At 42.7% G+C, this 22597-nt stretch overlaps 1 protein-coding gene and 1 long non-coding RNA gene across 2 annotated transcripts; both read left to right on the top strand.

Moving 5' to 3' along the window:
* Positions 1-475: 475 nt before the first annotated feature.
* On the top strand, positions 476-8896 carry pou2af2 (POU class 2 homeobox associating factor 2; the record flags this gene model as incomplete). Its single annotated transcript, XM_080889249.1, has 5 exons — positions 476-635; positions 1533-1633; positions 6295-6334; positions 6433-6740; positions 8459-8896. 5 exons carry the CDS (start codon positions 476-478, stop codon positions 8894-8896), a joined length of 1047 nt encoding a protein of 348 aa, XP_080745375.1.
* A 7664-nt stretch (positions 8897-16560) lies between these two features.
* Positions 16561-19119, top strand: LOC308400964. The gene is made up of 3 exons (XR_013972456.1): positions 16561-16647; positions 17560-17652; positions 17783-19119. It is a non-coding gene; the product is annotated as an uncharacterized lncRNA (long non-coding RNA).
* Positions 19120-22597: the final 3478 nt, after the last annotated feature.

Genomic DNA, 22597 nt, shown 5'->3' on the forward strand with positions numbered 1-22597 from the left:
GTCCCAATCAGCAGACACAGAAAGTTTAGCAGAGCAGAGAAGGTATCCTCCTCTTTTTAAACACCAGGTCTAGACCACTCAGGGTTTTATACAAACACAGTGAAGGCTTCACACAAAAAGGTGCCATTATTTTTCAGTTATTTGTCTCAGGGAGCCCCAACCATTTATCAGCAGGTGGACATCGCAGGATTGCATCACACACCTGCAGCTAGAAATGAAGAGCAGCAAAAAGAAAATATGGAAACAACGTATCCTCTGGAACTGTGCTGATGACAAATGGCTGAGGGGAGGAGCGACTGAGCTGCTTTACAGCCTCTCTCACTCCCATGCTCCTGATGCTTCCTGACCCTAATCTTGACTGCAGATGCAAATAGTCTAAAAAACGTCCCCACCAAACATTTGCATTTAAACAAATAGATAAAGGTCATTTTGAAAAGCTGCCTCCTCATGGTTGCAGTGTGAGGTGGCATGTTCCATGTGTCCCTGCCCTCCTCACAGCCTGATTAAAGCTCCTATTGCAGCACGCCACTCAGTATGGTGCTGCACTCCTGGATCTAGCTACTACAGGCAAATACAGCAGGGGGAGAACAGAAAGGCCTCTGTGTGTGTGCGCATCAACAGCATCATGGACACAGGTAAGTGTGCTATTATTATGCTGTTTTATACATAATGGAAATATTGAAAAATGTTTGGTTTTACTTTTACAGTGTATGTCGGGTTTTTTAAGGGTTTGTCTGGTTTTGTGTGAGATCGTGACGGAGGCTTTTATTTGAGTGGGAAAAGTTTCTTCAAAAGGTTTCCTGCGCTGATATTGATGAAGCTGCTCGTGTGTGACACGTATCAATGAGGACTAAATGTCTAGTTTTAAGAAAACTCTACAGATGTTGACACGAGGAGGTCATTTCTGAACGTTTTAAGGTCATTTCTAAAAAGGAAAAAACAACCTCCTCCAAAGAAGAGTTGATATTTTCAAGAATCTCACATTTGTGCAAAGTTGGGCCTTATCTAAAGGATCCATTCAAAAAGCTGGGGTCTTTTACATAAAGATTTTTGCATGCAATTTCCGTTTGCATAGTAAAGTTTGCATTTTCATTGAGTTTCTACCTCTGCTTCCCAGGAATGTGACCAAATCACACCAACACACACGTGAGATTTGTAGAGGACTATTTAATATATGACACGATGTGCCGCCATGATGCTCGCTGGCATCGCCTGCCTATTCAGTCGTGGCGCTTCTTTGCAGTGTAGTCGTTCCTCCGTACCACCTAAGCCCTCTGGAGTGTTTGCTTATGGTGAGGTTTTGGCAAGAGTTTGTAGTTAATTGCCTCTCTTTAGAAGTCCATTTGCATTGACCAAACCAAAGGCAATTTCCATGACATTTACACACCAATCCCAAAGAGTCATTCGCCTATATGCATAAAACTGTGAAGCATTCAAATGACCACACATTTGTGGGAATGGATGAAAATTTGTATGACGTCGTGTTACAAGTTGAGCTGCATCACTCATGTCTGTGCTCTGTCTGTCTGCAGAATATTCTAAGAGAGTGTACCAGGGCGTCCGAGTGAAGCACACGGTCAAAGACCTGCTGGCAGAGAAGAGGTCCCGGCAGACAAACGGACCCAGATACAGCGTGAGCACCACGTCTTCTAAACCGCCTGTCTCTCCCTGCTTTACTTTCCTCTATCAAGCCAAACGGCACAGCTGACCTTCTCTTAGCGACTGGGAGGTTTTCTAAAAACAAAAAAACTCCTCTTGTTTACATTGAGGCTCGTTTTTGTGCGCTAACGATCCACGGTGGATCCTTTGACCACCTGTACCTCGCTTGCAAAGCCATTCTGTAAATAGCCGAGCACTGTGCGTGTAGAAAGAGACACGGAGCACAAAAACTCATCCTAACCTCACAAAGGAGCGCTAATACAATGCCTGCAATGCTGTAGGCCATGATCTCCCAAAAAAATCCACAAAAAGGTGGAGGCAGGGCGGGGGGATTTGAGGTGGACAGGTAGCACAGAGAAACAGAAGAAAGGGCCCGTGCAGGAGACTGCCTATGCAAAGTTTGATCCGTGCACACCTGCCAGCCGATATTGTCCTGTGCCGTGATCACGCCACAGACAAACCTCCTATTGTTGTCTCAGACACACACTTTCTCACACACATGCACACAGAGAAATCAGGCTGTGCTTCTGTGCTTTAGACGCCTGCTCGCACACGCAAGACTGCCTTTTTATTTTCCACAAACCGCCTGTCAAAAGGCTTTTACAGGACACTGTTTGTTTTCTGTGCTGGCACGTCCACGCCATACACTCGCTGATGGCTCGAGCAATGGAGGAATTATGTCAGACAACATTGGAAGATGCCAGCAGACGTTTCCTCTATCTGCTGCAGTGCGGTGCTCATTATAACATTTTTGGCACAGGTGTACTTTTGTGTGTGGGTGGGGGTGGGGTAAATTCCTAGCACGTAGGCTGACATTATCACAGACAGAAATTCACTCTGTCGCTGGTTCTTAAACTCTTTGTGTGGAGGCAGAGCTGCCATAAAAGATTAAAAGTTTAGCTTCATTTGATGCTGAAGGACAGGTCGTTAACAACAACAAGAAACTAACAGAACTATTTAGTCTTAATCAGAGCCGAGATGCTGTTTAGATTGTGTTGCAGACGTCCTGTGACAGCAGAAGAAGGCGAGGAATAGTCTGGATTTTATTTAACGTCAACTAATTTTCAATCAAAACTGAAAATGGGAACAAAGTAATCAAAACAAATCAAAGCTGTTATTAAAAAGTGGTGAAGAGCAGCTCTGCGAGATTGGGCATCGTCTCAGAAACAGACGACCTTAATCTAACGAGCTCCACATCCAAGCTGTGTGGCTACCGCACACAAGTGTGACAGACTGTACGCTTTTGTCAGGGCTCGGTGAATCGACGGGAGCTCCAGAAGCTATCTTCTTGCTTTTATTACTTCCCTTAAATTTGAATAACAAGCTAACACCTGTGGCATCATTCCAATTGTTTTTTCAGTCCGTCAGCATTTTCGCTTTTTTGATATTCCAAACTGAATCGAGCGAAGCCTGCAGGCGACGTGAGCTGTGCATGTCACACACAGGGGCAGGGATAGCTCAGTAGGTAGAGTGGTGGCCCCATGATCGGAAGGTCGGGGGTTCGACTCCACTGAACGGCTGCCCTGAGGTACCCCTGAGCAAGGTGCCGTCCCTACATGCCGCTCCCCGGGCGCTGCGTTGGTGGCTGCCCACTGCTTCACTGGGTGAATGGGTTAAATGCAGAGGAACTAGTTCCCTATGGGGACTAACACACACATGTGTAACATGGCTCGCTCTGCTCACGTCTATCAAACGCTCTTCGTTCTGGCCTCGTCTTTAAGCTCCCCCACTCTCACAGCCACTCCAGCATCCACCCGTAGGCCACATTTACTCATCACTTATATGCACAATAGCATACTTGTGGAGAGTGATGAGTTTTATGACTTCCTTGAGAATCCCAGACTCTGATGGTGATGGTAATAAATCATTTCAAACATAAGTTGTCTGATGGGAAAACGTTCAACACACCTTTGTTTCGTTTAATACAGCTGAGCAACCGTTCTTTAGATAACCAATAATCCACCAAATCTCCATACGTCGTCTCTTTAAACTAACGTTTGGCTACTTTTTGTTACAATATTTATCTGTTAGCCTTAGCGCTCCTTAGCTGTCCATGTTCGATTTAAGCATTTTTCTCATTCATTTATGAATTTTAATCCATCACTCTTGGTTAGCAATTTATTCCAATAGTTGTCCATTACCTGTGGCTAACTGCCGGCTCAGGTAATAGGACGTGGTCAGTGTGTAGTCCCTGAGAAACAGTTGTTTGGGAGCAGTTGGCCTTTAATCCCACAAACTTTATTTAACTGTGGACTCTATAGCTTATTGTTACATGTTATGTTAGCATGTACAATATACCAAAGCATGTCAAACAATAGTCTCCTTTGGAGACAACGAGGCGTGTAAAAGAATCTTAGTTGCTACCTCTGCGTTCTGTTTTCATGGTCAAATGTGGTATTATGCAATCATTGGGCCAAAAGAATACAGCATGGAGGCAGTATGACAGGCCATTGTCTGCAGGTCTACAGTCTGCTTTCAGTGTGGGCTTTACTGTGTGTTTATAAATGATGGTTGTAGAGCTAATAATGCACAGAGGCACACAGTAACTAAAGCCATTCCCGCCCTTGTGTTGGCTTGCGCTGCCTTTTACCTGGGAATAAAAGGCCATTGAAAGATAAGAGCAAACTCTGACCACAGTCTCCTCATGTTGGGACAGCCAGACAGAAACTATAAAGCTCTTACACCATTTCACATCAGCAGCTTCTCTTTTCTGACATGTTCTGTCGAGCTAGCGTGTCCAGACATGTTGCTATTACATAAATGAGCCTGGGAACAAATCAAAGTGTGACATGATGCTGAAGAGACATCGCGAGGTGTACCGGGGTGAAAGCGCTAATGCTAACAAACAACACAAACTCACTCTTTGTGTGTGTGTGTGTTGCACGAACAACATGCAGGAGATGCTACAACACAGTGCAACATGCTGGATAAAAAGCAAACAATGAGCCAGGAAGAAATATGGATCAAGTTTCTGTTTAAAGTAGGAAAATTTACACAAAACAGTTGTGCGTGTTCGATTTTAAAAATATGAAATGGGCTGTTTTAAAAATATCATTGTGTAACATATTTTGCATAGGAAGGAAGAGCTTTTCTGCGAAACAAAGCTAAATAAATCTATCGTTAGTCAACGCCACGGCACAAATACGCACACTACCTGACTGTCTGAGCTTGAGCGAGCTGATTTCCATAGGCAGCCTTCAGAGATGCACTGAGCCATACCTGGGCCACATGAGGAAGTCTTGGCACTGGCAAATCACATTCAAATTTAACCCTCAAAATTTGCGTGCGTCCCAGCCGACATGGGCTTAATATCAACTCTTTCATGTTAGCAATATGCAAACCAGAGATCCTGCCAAACCTTGTCCTCTGTGTCCCTGCGCTGCAACTCTCTGACACGAATCTGTGTCTGCTTTTAGAGCAGAAACAAACTGCAGTGCTGTGTGGTCAACAACATCCAGAGGCAACCGGGTTCTCTGAGCCTCCAGTGACAAGCGTACCAAAGATGACACAGCAAACAGGGCCGCGTCATACATGGTGAACACTGGAGACCAGTGATGCAGGTCCATCAGCAGCGTGACTCCAGACTTTGAAATCCTGTCAGATAAACACTTATGTAATATTTCACATTAGTGCTCTGTGGTGAATGACCAACAGTGTGTGAGTCCTTTAATGTTACGCAGCGAGTAAGAGATCTGACTGTGTTTGCAGCTTTGTTGATTCTTACGATTCTTATTTTGCTCCCTCAAAGGTCTCGTCTATAATAAAAACTACTTTTTGGCCTAACTCTATGCTTTGGACAAAGGCGGGAACACAAACTACACACTCTGGGTTGGGCTTACGGTTGGGGTTGTCACAAGTGTGGACTTATGGATGAAAGGGGCTGTTAGCATGTTTCATGCTGGTAATACCACAGTTAGGTCAAACTAAAAGTAAAGGTCTGTCTGTCCGAATAATGAGTGTGAAATTTGTTTGGAGTTTAAATTTGAGGACCTTTACAAAGTGCTCTGTAATATTGGTGTCATTGACTTAATTTCAAGAGTTGTCATCCATTATTTTAGGTTTGCTGGTCTTCCTGCCTCGCTGTGCTCTGCTGCTGACACTTTGTATCCGTACGAACTCAAGAGGCCGTTTCCCTGTTGAAGAGCAGTTATTGACTCGGGCTTACAGTAAGGGCTTAAACATTAAGCCAGTGACTGATCCCTGCAAACATGATGTCCAGCGTCTATCTCAGGCTGCATCTTACATATCACGTGGAGACGGGTTATAAATAGAAGCATTTATGTGGTTTTGGTCCAGCTGCAAATTCATACAAGGCTGATCTGAGCAATCGCCCTTAGCACCAGAGAAACTCAAGACCAAATACACATTTGTGTTGTAGGATGATGTTTCATCCTTCCTTCTTCACTCATCATCCCGTGACATGTCTGGGTTTGTTTTGTTTTTTTGTCAGCTGATATGTTTTAGGGCCAACAAACATCTGTTTAGAAACAACAACATTTGCTTCTAAGACAAAAGTGTTGCTGTAACAGTGTTAACTGCTAGACCACAGGAACCGTTTTCAACAAAGAAGACAAGTATCGGTGGAACTCCATAATTCATATATAAGTAAAACCTGGAATGTCTCTGTTTCTGCAGGGAGGATCAACCACTCCGCCATCATTCGTCCAGATGCCAGGTGAGCGTCCTCTGACCGAGTCTGCCCCCTGAGACAGAGCAGGGTGTCTGGAGTCACTGAGTAACAATGATAAAGGCATTTCTGCTTCTCCACTTCAGGTGCCCACATGCTGCCCAGCTACTATGGCATAAGAGGACGTTCCTTCATCTCTGACTCAGATTTCTGCCCATCCACCAAGCAGTTCTCCCCTGATGTCTATTCCTCCACCCTTGGGGGTAAGCCTCTAGGCTGTGAGCCCTCCACCATGAGCAGCTACTCCTCGCTCATAGACAGCTACTACCCAGAAACCTTTGGTGACTACCGCAGCGCCGCCACCTTCTCCAGCTCCGGCGGGTCCTTCCTGCCCTCGTCAGCACTGTCCTCCCTGCTGCCGCCCTTCGGAGGAGAGTCCTCGCATCTGTTTCTGGTATGAATCAGAGTGATGGTGGCACGCTGACAAAACAAAGCGCATGTTCAGAATAACCTTCGTGGATTTAAAAACGGCAACACAGAAGTTCAGCGTACCTTTTTAGTTACTGTGAAACATAAACATATACTCTGCGTGATGTTCACATTTTTCAAGTGTCAGCCAGCTGACCGACAGCTACAAATGTTCCTGCAGGGCTCTGCGTGTACGCAGCTCTGATCATAGTCTCTGCATGCCTGGTATTTTCAGTACAAAGTTCCTGTTGTTCTTCCTTCACAGCTGAAAGAGGAAAGTTTAGAAGCTGTCTGCTTTATTTGCCAAACTGAGACCTCCGTAGTCTCATATTAGCTTCAGATCAACTTTGTCAGTGCAGACTGATTTCCCATCAGCTCCACTTATGTTCAGTGTGAAAAATGTTTCTCTGTTTTGAAGAAAAATCAGTAACTTTGTTCTGACAAGCTAATCTATTAACATGGCGAGGGACACGATGCTGCTGAGTGTAAGAAGACTCAGAGCTCGAGGATTTCAACGATACCAAGCTGCAGTGAAGAGCAGGAACACGCTGAGACAAGAGGAACCGAAAGAACCAAGTTCTATTGGTTATTTCATGCATTTGGATTTGGATTTAATTTAGTTACTTTAGTCACTAGTGAGATTACATTCTTTAAATCCAGTCCACACAGCAGGTGCGACGTTGTTAAAGAGAATGCTCTGTGATCAACCTTAGGCTCTGTTAGTGTCTGGGCTGTGAGTCACTTCATGCTTTCACTTTAAATAACTGTTGGCCGACTAATTTTCCATATGCAAAATTCTTTTCCTTTTATCGTTGTTTGTGTCGACCCCCTGAGATTTATGTGTTCACCGGGGTCGGGGTTAGGAACTGCTGCTCTACAGGGCCAGCTTTGACACTTCAGCTGAGAGTACTCGAGTACAGTGAAGGACGTTCTTCTCGTAGTGGAGCATTTTTAAATGAGCAATCTTTCCACCGCAGTTCGAGATGAAAAAAGTTCATTTTTTATGTGACGTTTTTGTTTGACTGGTCACTGACTGCACAGCTAGAGCCAAGAGCATTCAGCACAGGACAGTTATGCTAGCTGTGCACTGCTGTTTAAAGAAAACTCTAAAATATAACAAGACTAACAAGGACATTTAATAAGTGGAATTATTGATAATCTTGCGGAGCTATTTGGGCCCTAAAGTCAAACTTTTAGCAGCAGTCACAGAGGCGGCGTGGCACCGATGACCTTCATAGTACGCCTGCCTGGTCGTCATCCTAACTGCACTGATGGCGTGTATGGAAGTTTTTAGAGTGAAAAACAGACATGCTCCTCGTTCAGCCACATTTGCAGTTTGTGCTCTGATGTTACATTTTTGCACACCATTGGACAGGGTGGGCGGTGTGCCTCGACCGGACTGCACAGAGGATTCTAGAAAAGCCAAAACCAAAACTGTATTCATGGATAGATCACAAATACACTTCAGTTACTGAGATCCATTTAAAGTCCGAGTTCTAGAGTGGTCGAGGTTGCATGTCCACAGAGGCTTTCAGATGTGCTCGCAGGGCAGGGAAGTGAAACAAACGTAGTGAAGGAAATAATGCGACACTACAGGAAACGCTCTCGTTACAAAAGGTCTGCTGTGATGTTGGGGACTTTGCACTATCTGATGAGGAAATAAATGACTGATTCATCCTTTCCTCTGCTGTCTTCCTGCTGCAGAGAGACTCGTGGGAGCAGTCTGAGCCAGTATCTCAGGTGGAGGCTCTGTGTCAGGACAACCTGGCCTCCGTCAGCGTCCCACCCTCCATGCCCAGCCCCGAACCTCCAGGGAGCCCCTCCCAGTACCGCTCTCCGAGCCGAAGCTCCTCCCTGGGCCCCGTCTCCAGCAGCCAGCCCTACACTCTGCACTCTCTGGAGGATGTCCACTATCACCCTTTAACCTCCACCAGCACTTACCCCACCACACCCTCCTCCTCCTCCTTCCCCTGCCCTCCCTACATGAGCAGCCCCGTCACAGATCTGGTGACCAAGATGGTGACGGAGGAGGCGGCCGACGGCCACGGCAGCCTAACCCCCGGCGCCGAAGCTCATTCCTCCTGGGCTAAGGAAGAGGGGGTGAGCGCCTGGTCGCCCTATGAGATTCGGAGGGCCTACTGACTGAATTCAGAAGATTCAGACGATTTTACAGACACTGATGAACTCAACACTGCTGTAAATTCTTGGGGAGGTTTTTCCAAGAAAATTTCAATGTCAATTTGCTAAAAATATTCAAATTTTAAAGTGTCCCTGTTGTGCTCATTCCCTGTACCCTTGCACTTTGTGCTCAGCTCTTCATTTCACCCTCAGTTGGAAACACGCTGTGTTGGCTGCTGTCTCTGTGAGACCCTTCAAAAGCATCTGGGTGTGATGAAAGTGAGACAGTGCTGAAATGCTCTAAACCGCGGAGTCGGAGCTGCTCGATGAACAATGTGGTAAAACCATTTCTTAATTACTCCAAGCATCTGAGCATATCCGACAATATATACATCAAGAAATATGACTGTACCCTCGTATCTGTTAACCAACACATTTATCTGTAAGACAGCAAAGCTTAGCCACATCAACTGCACACTTTGCTGGCACTGAAGGGGAGAGGCTCAGGTGGCTGAGGGGAATGCAAGGCTTCTCATTTGAACTCGCTCCAGGTGTCACATAGTGACATAGATGAGCCACAGAAAAAAGAGTGATGAGGTTCATTTTGAAAACCACGTGAACAGAAAAGCCAGACAGGGGGCACACAGGGGCACTTTAACCTGTTGGTGGCCTCATTCTGCCAAAGGTCCAGTCTGACTGTAGAATAGCACGATTTCTTTTTTTTACCACTATTTCCCGTACGGTGTGGACGTGATCACAAAGCATAGCTTAACTTATAAGGCTGGAGTTGAAGAGCGTATACCAAAGCAAGGATAATGGCTTTGAGGGCGTATATTCTGAGGATTTTGTTTTTTCATAATGTGTGAACATGCTGCATCTTAATCATTGTACCCTGAAGGTTCCTGTAACTTCAGGCTGTAACTGTTATTAAACTGCAGGCTACTGCCATTTGTACGACCCGGCTAAGTGTGGTGCTTGAATGCAGAGGTTGTCTGGATTTACTGGGAATGAAGCAATTGTGATGCTTCCCTTCTGTTCAGGTTTATTTATATAGCTTCAAAACACACTGACAGTCACCTTAAGACTCTTTATACTGTAAGGTAAATGCCCTACAGTATTCTGGAGAAAGCCCAAACGACCCCCGTGAGCACTTTGGGGAGGAAGGGTATGAGGGAAGGATAAACAGCCTTTTAACAGGAAGAAAGGCTGATGTGAGCAGATGGGCGTGAGGGCAAAGAGAAAAGAGGATGCCATCGCCCACGTCCTACACACCACTCTCAGCCACGTGGACAAGAAACAGGGTAACTATGTGCGAATGCTGTTTGTTGATTACAGTTCAGCGTTTAACACAATAGTGCCCTGCAGACTGTTCACAAAGCTGAGGGATCTGGGACTTAACAGCCGTCTGTGTGCATGGGTGTTGGACTTCCTCACTGGCAGAACTCAGGTGGTGAGGGTGGGCAGGTGCTTCTCCAACAGCATCACCATCAACACAGGAGCACCTCAGGGATGTGTCCTCTCGCCACTGCTCTACTCCCTCTACACTTCAGACTGTGTGGCCACCCACGGCTTCAACACCATTGTGAAGTTTGCTGACGACACAGTGGTGTTGGGTGCCATCTCCAACAACGATGAGGCGGCCTACATGGATGAAGTGAAGAATCTGGCATCGTGGTGCCAGGACAACCACCTCCAGCTGAACGTCAGCAAGACCAAGGAGCTGGTGGTGGACTTCAGAAGGGGTCAGCACAGAGACTACAAGCCCATCATCATCAATGGAGCTCCAGTGGAGAGGGTGCAGTCCTTCAAGTATCTTGGTGTCCACATCTCCTCAGACCTGACATGGGCTGCCCACATTCAGGTCCAGACCAAAAAGGCTAGGCAGCGCCTGTATCACCTACGACAACTGAGGAAGTTCAGGGTCTCTCCAAAGGTCCTCAGGATTTTCTATACAGGCGCTGTGGAGAGCATCCTCACACAGAACATGACATCGTGGTTTGGGAACAGCTGTGTGAAGGACCAAAAAGCTCTCCAGAGAGTGATCCGTACAGCAGAACGCTGCTGCAGGATTGCTCTCCCCCCGCTTCAGGACACCTACACCAGGAGATGCCGGACTAGAGCAGCGCAGATACTGAAGGACCCGTCCCATCCTGGCAACAAACTTTTCCAACTTCTGCAATCTGGTAGAAGGTTCCGCATCATCCGGGCAAGGACAGAGAGACTCAAGAGGAGCTTCTATCCCCAAGCCATCCGTGCCCTAAACACACACACCCGCCCTCTCACATCATCTATAATTGACTGAGACAGGACTCTTCCAGACACTAAACCAAGGCACAATGTACATTTCAATTCCTTTAATTTTAAATATGTTTATATTGTCTATCCTGTAAAATAGTCAGATGTCTATTCATATTATGTACAGAATTCACCTGCTTGCTGCTACTACTGCACATTCACCCAGTGTATATACTATATGTCTGTATATATATATGTATATATATATATATATATATATATATATATATATATATATATATATATATATATATATATATAATGTTCTTCCTCTACACCCCCCCCCCCCCCCCCCCCCCCCAATTTTTGCACATGTCGAGGAGCGTGTCAGGCTACATTTCACTGTGTGTTATACTTGTATAACTATGCATGTAACAAATAATAAAGAACCTTGAACCTTGAACCTTGAAAAGAAGAACGAGAGCATAGGCAGACTGGGCCAAAGCTTATGGACACAGAAGACTGAAATGTGGGATATAAACAGGGAGACAGTGGCGTCATCGCGGTGCATCACATGAAGTCCTTCGGCAGTCTGAGCCTATAGCAACATAATTAAGCAATGTTTCAGGGTCACCTGATACCTTCGTCAAAATGGAAAGTTTTGATCCTAAAATCCTAAAAGTAGAGAACGTGTCAGTCTCCAGCACAGCAGGAAAGGCGTCTGAGAGAGGAAAGCTCCGCCCCCCATTCTGAGTGAGCAGCTCTCAGTCTGAAGGCACTATGAAAATATAGGACTTTTGGATGTGATAGGGCCTCATTATTCAAGGCTTTGCAGGATTTTAAGAAGGATTTTTAAATTCCCGGTACTCTCACTGCAGCACCTGAACCAACTGAAGGCAACTTTCAGAACAACCTGATGTTAATGACTTAGTAGTCCAGCCTATATAATGCATGCATGAACTAGTGTTTTAGCATCACTCTTTTTACAGATAATAGCAATCCTGCATATTTGTTCAGAGCCCGTCGAAGGACATGATCTGAAAGTTCCTCACAGTGTTGCTGGACATCAAGGTAATGCCATCCAGAGTCTAGTTCTAAGATCTTTAGGGCCACAGAAAATAACCTCATTGTTTTTTGGATACAGCACAAGGAAACTGTAGAACTTTGTGTCTCAAAGTCACGGCTGCAGTATGAATAACTGATATGTGTCAACTGGCTTCAGGTAGGTGTTTGCTGAGTGGGGGCATTCCTACTATTCAATGTTATTTCAGGATATAATAATATAAATCTTTTATCATAAGCTTTATAACTGCATTATGGTTTGTTTGTTTTTTAAATATATATATATATAACTATATATTATATAAAAAGATGTTTTTATATTTTTAAAAATGAAACCATTTTTGTAACATTAATTATCATTATAATTTAAACACTTTCACTTATGACTGTAAATACATGTGACAGGGTAGACATCTTATGATGTTAACACATCAGTGAACCATTCTGAAACATGGAGAGAAAAAAGGCTGATGAAAGATGTTTTTGTAGATGATTTCTCTCCAAAAATATATACAACTGTAAGTCACATAATTAGAGGACCAATAAGGGGACCTATTTAGCAGGATTTCCATATGAGTAATAGGGAGGATTTATTTGAAAGACTTTAAGCATTAAAAATGTGTTCATGGAAAAACATCCAGTTAGTGTAGAAAATTATGTAGGTATGTATGTAAAAGTACGTTTTTCTAACAACATGCCAAAGAGAAGCACGTATAATGTGAATAGTATTGGTCCCAGCACATAACCCTGTGGGGTGAGTAACTTCTGTGCATGAACAAGACTCCCCGTTTACATGCACAATATGGAGTCTGTCAGACAGACATATTCAAACCATTGCAGTGCATGTCCTTTAACACCAACAGTGTAGCCTCTCAACTGTACAGGGTAACTCTGTAAGACACCCCACTAGGAGACAGTGCAACCGAACCCAGAGTGAATGTACCAATTTGTACATATATACACTCCACCCAAGTCATGGCCTCGCCAGATGCAAAGGCCGAGCCGGGGGGCGGAGGCAACAGTCTGCAGATGCAAGACTGGCCCGAGCCGGTCCCACAAGACGCAAGGACCGCGATAGAGCGGCCGCACAAGGACAGCCCAAAAGACGCCAAGCCGACTGCCAGGAAGCACAGCACACCGAGCTACCAATGGGGGTCCTGCAGACAGAGAGTCAGGCAATACGGCAGGGGAGCACAGGCTACTAAGCCACTCGAGCACAGCAGCTAAGCTAACAGACTTGCTAAGGGAGATAGGGGGCTGGGGGGGGGCAGTGTCCAGGAAGGCTGCTGAAACAAGCTCCCACAATGGACACCACTACCACTATCACACACACAGTCACACAGTACCACATGTAAGTACTACCAGTGAACCGCACACGCACAAACAAACAAGTGGAGATCAAACAATCACCGGTGTCACGTTTGCAAAGCCGTTTTATCTGTAAGCTGTGGGGCGTGGCCAGGCTATCCAGAGTGTCTTAAAGAAGTATCCACACGCCATGACCAAGAGGGGGTCATACCCTGTACATATGGAATATGTAACGGAGTGGAGAGATAGTCTCGATATGATAGGGAACAAACGCTGCACTGAGGTCTAGCAGGACAAGCACAGAGATGAGTCCACTGTCAGAGGCCATAAGAAGATCATTTGTAACCTTCACTAAAGCTGTTTCTGTGCTGTGATGAGCTCTGAAACCTGACTGAAACTCTTCAAATAAACCTCTGCAGATGATCTGTTAGCTGTTTGACAACTACTCTTTCAAGGATGTTTGATATGAAAGGAAGGTTGGAGATTGGCCTATAATTAGCTAAGACTGCTGGGTCTAGAGATGCTTTTTGAGTAAAGGTTTAACTACAGCCAGCTTGAAGGCCTGTGGTACATAGCCGATCATTAGAGATAGGTTGATCATATTTAAGATCGAAGAATTAATTAATGGCAGGACTTCTTTGAGCAGTTTTGTAGGAATGGGGTCTAAAAGACACGTTGATGTCTTGGAGGAAGTAATTATTGAAGTTAACTCAGAAAGATCAATTAGAGAAAAAGAGTCTAACTTAACATCAATGGTACTAAGAGTAGCTGTAGATAATATTACATCTGTGGGATGATTACTGGTAATTTTTTTCTCTAATGATAAAAATTTTATTTGTGAAGAAGTTCATGAAGTCATTACTAGTTAACGTTAAAGGGATGGTTGGCTCAACAGAGCTCTGACTCTTTGTCAGCCTGGCTACAGAGCTGAAGAGAAACCTGGGGTTGTTCTTATTTTCTTCAATCAGTGATGAATAGTAAGATGTTCTGGCTTTGTGGAGGGCTTTCTTATAAAGCAGCAAACTATTTCTCCAGGCTAAATGATGATCCTCTAAATTTGTGACACGCCATTTCCTCTCCAGATTACGAGTCATCTGCTTTAGGGTACGTGTTTGAGAATTATACCACGGAGTCAGGTACTTCTGATTAGAGACCTTAGTTTTCACAGGAGCTACAGTATCCAGAGTCGTACGTAGTGAGGAGGTGAAATTATTAACAAGATAATCGACCTCTGTTGGAGCAGCGTTCAGATAGCTGCTCTGCTCTATGTTGGTACAGGGCATTGAAGATGATAACAGTGGGTGGATTATATTCTTAAACTTAGTTGCAGTGCTTTCAGAAAGACATCTACTGTGATAAAGTCTACTCTCCACCGCTGTGTAATCAATTATTGTAAATGTAAATGTTATCAGGAAATGATCAGACAGGAGAGGGTTTTCAGGAAACACTGTTAAATGTTCAGTTTCTATGCCATATGTTAAAACAAGATCTAGAGTGTGATTAAAGTGGTGGGTGGGTTCTTTTACATTTGAGAGAAGCCAATTGAGTCTAATAACAGATTAAATGCCATGTTGAGGCTGTCATTTTTAGCATCTACATGGATGTTAAAATCACCCACAATAATTATTTTATCTGAGCTCAGAACTAAATTAGATATAAAGTCTGAGAAATCAGACAGAAACTCTGTGTAAGGCCCAGGTGGACGATAGATGATAACAAATAAGACTGGTTTCTGAGTTTTACAGCTGGGGTGGACGAGGCTAAGCATCAGGCTTTCAAATGAATTAAAAGTCTGTCTTGGTCTTTCATTAATTAATAGGCTGGTGTGAAAAATTGCTGCCACACCGCCCCCTCGGCCTGTGCTTCAAGATTTCTGGTAGTTAGAATGACTCGGGGGTGTTGATTCATTTAAACTAACATAATCATCCTGCTGCAACCAGGTTTCTGTAAGGCAGAGTAAATCAATTTGTTGATCAATTATTAAGTCATGTACTAACAGAGACTTGGAGGAGAGAGACCTAATATTTAATAATCCACATTTCACTGTTTTACTCTTTGGTTCAGATGTGGATACTGTATTGTTCTTTCTTTGTAATTGTTTATGTTTAAGTTGTTTGTTGATGGTTTTTAGTTTGTTTTTTGTCTGTTTGGGAGCTGACACAGTCTCTATGGAGATGGGTTTTTGGGGGGGTAGCAGGAGGAGAGAAGCTGCAGAGAGGCATGTAAGACTGCAACTCTGCTTCCTGGTCCCAACTCTGGATAGTCATATTTTGGGGGGTTTAATAAATTTGTCCATATTTCTAGAAATGAGAGCTGCTCCATCCAAAGTGGGATGGATGCCGTCTCTCCTAACAAGACCAGGTTTCCTCCAGAAGGTTTGCCAATTATCTATGAAGCCCACATCGTTTCTGGGACACCACTCAGACAGCCAGCAATTTAAGGAGAACATGCAGCTAAACATGTCACTCCTGGTCTGATTGGGGAGGGGACCAGAGAAAACTACAGAGTCCGACATTGTTTTGGCAAAGTTACACACCGATTCAATATTGATTTTAGTGACCTCCGATTGGCGTAACCGGGTGTCATTACTGCCAACGTGAATTATGATTTTACTGAATTACTTTTACCCTTGGCCAGCAGTTTTAAGTGTAAGCATTAATTAGATAAGAGGAACAGACCTGAGAATGGCTCTGTACCAGATGGCATCAAATACTGCTGGATCAGTGACAGGTATGCAGGCATAGGGCATTTAAAGCTTTATACCTGCACAGTTTCTGTATCACAAGCAATATGATATGTTTGTATGTCATACTGTTGCTGTCACTGCACTCTAAGAAATGACACACTGATGTTGGTAGCATTATGTAAATGCTTCATGTTAAAACTAATGCCACCAATTGATTTTTAACTTTAAACACAAGTATGTTGTTTTGAATTTAATTAACAACATAATATTTCAATACAACAAAATGCAGTAAATTAAATCCAACGTAAAAAGTTCATTTAAAATGAAGAGCACTTTAATTTAAAGAGGATTGTCCTAATAGGCTCTCCGTACTTCTGAGTTTGCACATGTGCAGTGTGGAAGTTTGATCATCCGCCATTTTCAACTGAGACTTGCATATGCTTAGCATCCTGGATAGAATCCATCGCCATCTGAGGATTATTTGGTAAGTACAACAATTTAAGGATGACAAATTTGATTAATGTATACTAACTGATACACATCTGACACTTTCGGGAATACTTTTGCATTTTTTTTTAAACAAATGATGCCTGGCAAATGTTTTAACACTCTAGCTTGTATATCTCTCTCACATGTTAGAAGTATGAAAACATTTAACAAATATTGTTGAACCTGCTTCGGTGTAATTTTCCAAAATCTTTTGCAATTCTTGTTAAGATGAGACTTGCCTACTAAGACCGACAGTTTTAAAATTACTCCCAACATCTACCGCACCTGCTCCCTGACATCAGTAATGACCACTGGGAGCGCCAGCGATCCTGTAGTTTGAAGAATGAAATGAATGTGTAGTGTATTTTAGAAATGTGCATCAATTAAGTTGCTACATTGTTTGAAAGAATTCGACTCCATGTTGATTTCTGGTTTAGTGTCAGAAATCTTCACTGAAGAAGCTTCACTTTTCTTTCCAAGCTCCTTAGACTACGATGACCTGGATGACTGTGAACCTTCACAGACTTATTGTTATCCACAAAATGTCATGATAGGATTTTAAGTCCATATTGCCCAGTTCTAATCTTCTATTTAATTTTAATATTTTTAGGGGCACAATTATTAAATATATTGTTGAACAATCTAGAATTGATTAAAGCAAAAATGAAAGCTTTCACGTAATGTCAAAATTGAAAAGCTTCAATTTTTGGGTTCATATATTTGTTAATCTGACACAGAGGAGTCAGTGCCTTACCAATCATGAACCTCACTGCACATCACTGATGTGAGTTATGAAACATTGCTTAATCATCTGCTATGTGTTAATATTTTTGACTTTGTTTTGTAAAGAGGTTGAAAGGAACCAAAATAGGAAACTTCTCTCATATTGAGTTCTTATCTCCACCAGAATCCCAGCGTTGATGTTCGACGGGAATGCATTCTGAAAGCTGTCTGTGTCTACTTAAATGAAAAGCCAGATGACCTGTTCAAGGAATTCTTGGTAAGTTAAAAAAGGAAAACGATCAGTTATTTTCCTTTTTTAAATTTGGGATTGGAAATGGAAGGTGGACTTACTTGTCCATATGTATATGTACGCAATTAACTTATCTTTTTTTAATTTTTATTTAAAGGATGTGGATCTTGGTGCAAGCAGAGAAACGGAGCAGCTGACTTTGGGAGTCTATGTTGTCAGACATGAGAGCAAACTCTGCAGATACACCTGAGGACATTGCTGTCATCATAGAAGGATGCACTGTGCTGCAAGCTCTTAGTGATGTGGCAAAGGGTTGTGCCCTCCTGCTTGGACTAATCTATAGTCTAAATCTGAGCTACCCAAAGCACCTGAAATACACATTTGAATTTCTTCAGAAGGTGCCGATGGAGTTGGATGGGAACAACCTATCCATGAAGGTGCAGGTTCTGAAAAACAAACTGCTTGAGTGAAACAGCCTGCAGTGAACTATAGAGGACACTGAACTTTAAGGTTCTCGAACCCTTCTCCTTGCACTTCATAAACTGTTCAGTTTGAATTGCCACAAGAACTTCTGCAAGGCCTTTCACTTTTCTGCGTTCTTTGTTCTTGAACTTTTACCAACATCCAACTACACTGAAAAAGACTGCTCCTAACTTTGGACTTCAGTTTAAGTTTTGAAGCAAAGGTTATTTTTCTAAATATGGACAAAAATGACACAAGTAATTTCTACCTGCTGTTTGCAGGGCTGTATTGTGGGCTTTTCATTGTAGCCCAATCAAGTTTACATTAAGTCATGTTAATGTTAAAAATGTTGGAATCACAAGTTTCCAGTTTTAATCATTTCAGTTTAACATGACATTCTGTATCTTGTCTTCCTGCACCTAAAATGCACTTGAATATATGTAAAGATTGTTTGGGGGAAAAGATCTAGAAGCATTTGAATTGCTCAAAGTGTGCTTCAACAAGTTTTACACAAAGTGTTATTAAAGTTAGGTTAACTGAATAAACTTGTGTTCGATTTATTTAATTTACAAACTTAAATAGAGTAAGTTGCAATTCTGTTAAAGTGATTTAATCCTATAGTTTCCGTAGAGCGTGTTTTGGGTGAGTAGATTTATCAGATTTACTTAAAATTTGTTGTTCAAATTAAATATATCATACATTTTATATTTCACTAACCCAGTTGTGTGGAACCGGTTGACATAACTGGGTGGAGTAAATACAACATGTTATTTCTCAAAGTAAGTACAGCTTGTTTTGGTTGAGTAGGTTTTATTTAGTCTTCTCAATTTAAATCAACAAGGTTAGTTATATCAACATTATGATATTCAGCTAATACAACATGATTCTTTTGATTTGCATTTAATTATCCAAATCTTATCAGATGTACTTAAAATTTCTTGTTCAAATTAAATGTATCATACATTTTATATTTCACTAACCCAGTTGTGTGGAACCGGTTGACATAACTGGGTGGAGTAAATACAACATTTTATTTCTTAGAGTGTGTAACAGTAGTGGAACCAGAATATTTTTGTGTTGGTGACCAGAATGAGACCATGACTGACATTTGGTTGGGACAGACACTGATTAGTTGTTCATTCTTTTGGTCACTCACCCACTCTTGCTCAGTGCATCATGTGGATTCGTGCTAACCTGTTCTGGGTTAAGCTGAATTGATGCCATGGCAATTGGTTTCATTTAGCTTTAAACAGTTTTTATGTCCTGACTGTTGGAGTTATCCACAAGCAGCAGACATCATGCCGATTAATATCTCACAGGTAATTATGAACACCCTACAGTTGTTAAAACGTTGATATAAATATCATTAATGCATCATTGTATTGCAAAGCTGTGTGTGATGTTAGGAGCCCATACACACAGCGCTGTGGGAGAGTGTGACTTCTGTACAGAGCGTTGCTGATGTTGCTTTCCAGCCTCTCCCGCATCCCCCCCCCTCCCCTCCGTATCCAGTGTCCTACTGAAATAATTCCAACTGGCCTCTCCTGACACTGTTCCTCAACCCACTGCTCCACCCCATCCCTGCAGCGGAGCCATAAACCACACCCATCCACACTGTGTATTAAATTGTGTTTGAATCCAGTCGTCTTTTTCTGGGTGTGAAGCATGTGTACTGTTTTAATTCACTATTTAAAAATATTATATTATGATATTACAATGTGTTTGTATATAAACGTGTCTAACACAAAAACCCCAAATCAAACCTGCCATGTTCCTGAGTCTGACCCAGTGTTTTGTGTTTAATTTTGTTGTTCTTGCTTGTAGTTTGAGTCACTATGTCCTCCGTGTGTTCCACATGTCATATTCAGTCTATTTCTCAGTGTCAAGTCCACATCTTTGTGAACTGTCTCATGTTTCCTGTTTTATTTTGATAGTCTCTGTCCTGTGTGCAGTGTGTCTGGTTTTGCTTCCCCTTGTCATGTTATGCCTAAATGATCCCAGCTCTGTCTCTCCTGTCTCCAATTCCCTGATTACTCCGGTGTGTATTTAAGCCCTGTTTTCTCCTTGCTCTGTGTTGTGTCGTACCCTCATTATGCTGTAACGGCCCTGAAAATCTTAGAAATATGGTATCTAACCAGATTCTTACTCTGGATGGCATTACCTTGGCCTCCAGTAACGCTGTGAGGAACCTTGGAGTCATTTTTGACCAGGACATGTCCTTCAACGCACATATTAAACAAATATGTAAGACTGCGTTCTTCCATTTGTGCAACATCTCTAAAGTTAGAAATATCCTGTCTCAGAGTGACGCTGAAAAACTAGTTCATGCATTTATTACTTCCAGGCTGGACGACTGTAATTCATTATTATCAGGAAGTCCTAAAAACTCCCTGAAAAGCCTTCAGCTAATCCAAAATGCTGCAGCAAGAGTCCTGAGAGGGACTAGAAAGAGAGAGCAGATTTCTCCTGTTTTGGCTTCCTGTTAAATCCAGGATTCAAAATCCTGCTCCTCACATACAAGGTCTTAAATAATCAGGCCCCATCTTATCTTAATGACCTTGTAGTACCATATCACCCTATTAGAGCACTTCGCTCTCGCTCTGCAGGCCTACTTGTTGTTCCTAGAGTATTTAAAAGTAGAATGGGAGGCAGAGCCTTCAGTTTCCAGGCCCCTCTTCTGTGGAACCAGCTTCCAGTTTGGATTCAGGAGACAGACACTATCTCTACTTTCAAGATTAGGCTTCAAACTTTCCTTTTTGCTAAAGCATATAGTTAGGGCTGGACCAGGTGACCCTGAATCCTCCCTTAGTTATGCTGCAATAGACGTAGGCTGCCGGGGATTCCCATGATGCATTGAGTTTTTCCTTTCCAGTCACCTTTCTCACTCACTATGTATTAACAGACCTCTCTGCATTGAATCATATCTGTTATTAACCTCTGTCTCTCTTCCACAGCATGTCTTTATCCTGTCTTCCTTCTCTCACCCCAACCAATCACAGCAGATGGCCCCGCCCCTCCCTGAGCCTGGTTCTGCTGGAGGTTTCTTCCTGTTAAAAGGGAGTTTTTCCTTCCCACTGTCATCAAAGTGCTTGTTCATAGGGGGTCATATGATTGTTGGGTTTTTCTCTGTATGTGTTATTGTAGGGTCTACCGTACAATATAAAGCGCCATGAGGCGACTGCGGTTGTGATTTAGCGCTGTGTAAATAATGTGTTTCCTCTGTGGTCCTTGAGGAGTCCTAGTTCTAGTTTTAGTTCACGCTCTTGTGTTTGGATCGTTTGTGCTGCAGCAGTGAAGCTGCAGCAGTGAAGCTGCCTCTTCAGTTAACTTTTTAAGTTTGAGTCCTGCGTTTGGGTCCACCTGCTGCCTGCGAATCAGCCGAAACCATGACAAGAAACAAACACACTGGGTTACATTAATGTATGTGGTGAACACTTTGGAAGAAATCTACAGGTTGTCGTCAGACCTGGAGAGAGAATGTCTGACTAACAAATGATTTAATGAAAGAAGTTAAAGCCTAAAATAAATAAATGAATAGTGACAAACAAAATTATTCCTCTGTACTTGAATTAAGAAGGGTTTATGTTACAATAAATGTTCATGTGAGAATGTGCTAAAGACAAATCTAACTGAATTAGAATTAAACAAACTGAACGAAACATGAAGTGAATTATATCCATTTGAATGTTCAAATGTGATGTAGATGTGAATTCCCTTTGTTAAGAATAACAAGGCAAATGTAATTAAGAGATTTTAAAGTTTAAAAGTTTAAACTTTGTGCTAAATCAGAGAGAGTGAGAGAGATAAGGTGTGAATGGACATCAAATGATTTAACTTCAGCAGTTTTATTGAATGGCCAAAATGTGAAGATGTGACGTCGAGTAGGAGAGGGAGGAATAAAAGTGGGTGTAAAAGAGATTCAGGGTTCAAGTTGTGGACATTCACTTTTTAACCTTTAGTGAAACAGTAAAAGTCTGAGGATTATTCTTATTATATCCGAGCCATAATAAAATAATCTTTCCTTGGAGCCTGCTGTCTAGGCTACTAGACAGCAGGCTCGTGCCATAATCAATATGGCAGCTACCGTTGCCAAGTGGGACTGATAGGACTCGACCTGCGAGGTTACTCAGGCTGCCTCACCTGGATGATTTCAAGCTAGTTATTGCTGGGCGAGTCCCCTCACCCACATGTTGCATTATCTCACAGGATCAGGAATTAGGACTGTTTTTTTTATCAGAGAGAGAAATTAACTTCCTAGATGCAGTCGTGATGCATGCTCAATCATCCAGGTAAGTAAATCTCCAAAAGCTGATTTTCATTGCAGTCAGCTGAGACTGAAGAAGTCACCTGGATGAGTGACGAAATGTTTCTCCCACAAAATGCTACGTCCTGATGAACAGAATCAACTTTTGGAGATTCCTATATGCAGGTTTTTTTGTGGGCCTTGCAGATCGACCAAAAACAAACCAACAAAAAAAATACAGTGAAGCATTCAGTGTTTGAGTAAATG

The sequence above is a fragment of the Rhamphochromis sp. 'chilingali' genome (assembly GCF_963969265.1).
Source record: "Rhamphochromis sp. 'chilingali' genome assembly, chromosome: 8".
In the NCBI taxonomy this organism is placed as follows: domain Eukaryota; kingdom Metazoa; phylum Chordata; class Actinopteri; order Cichliformes; family Cichlidae; genus Rhamphochromis; species Rhamphochromis sp. 'chilingali'.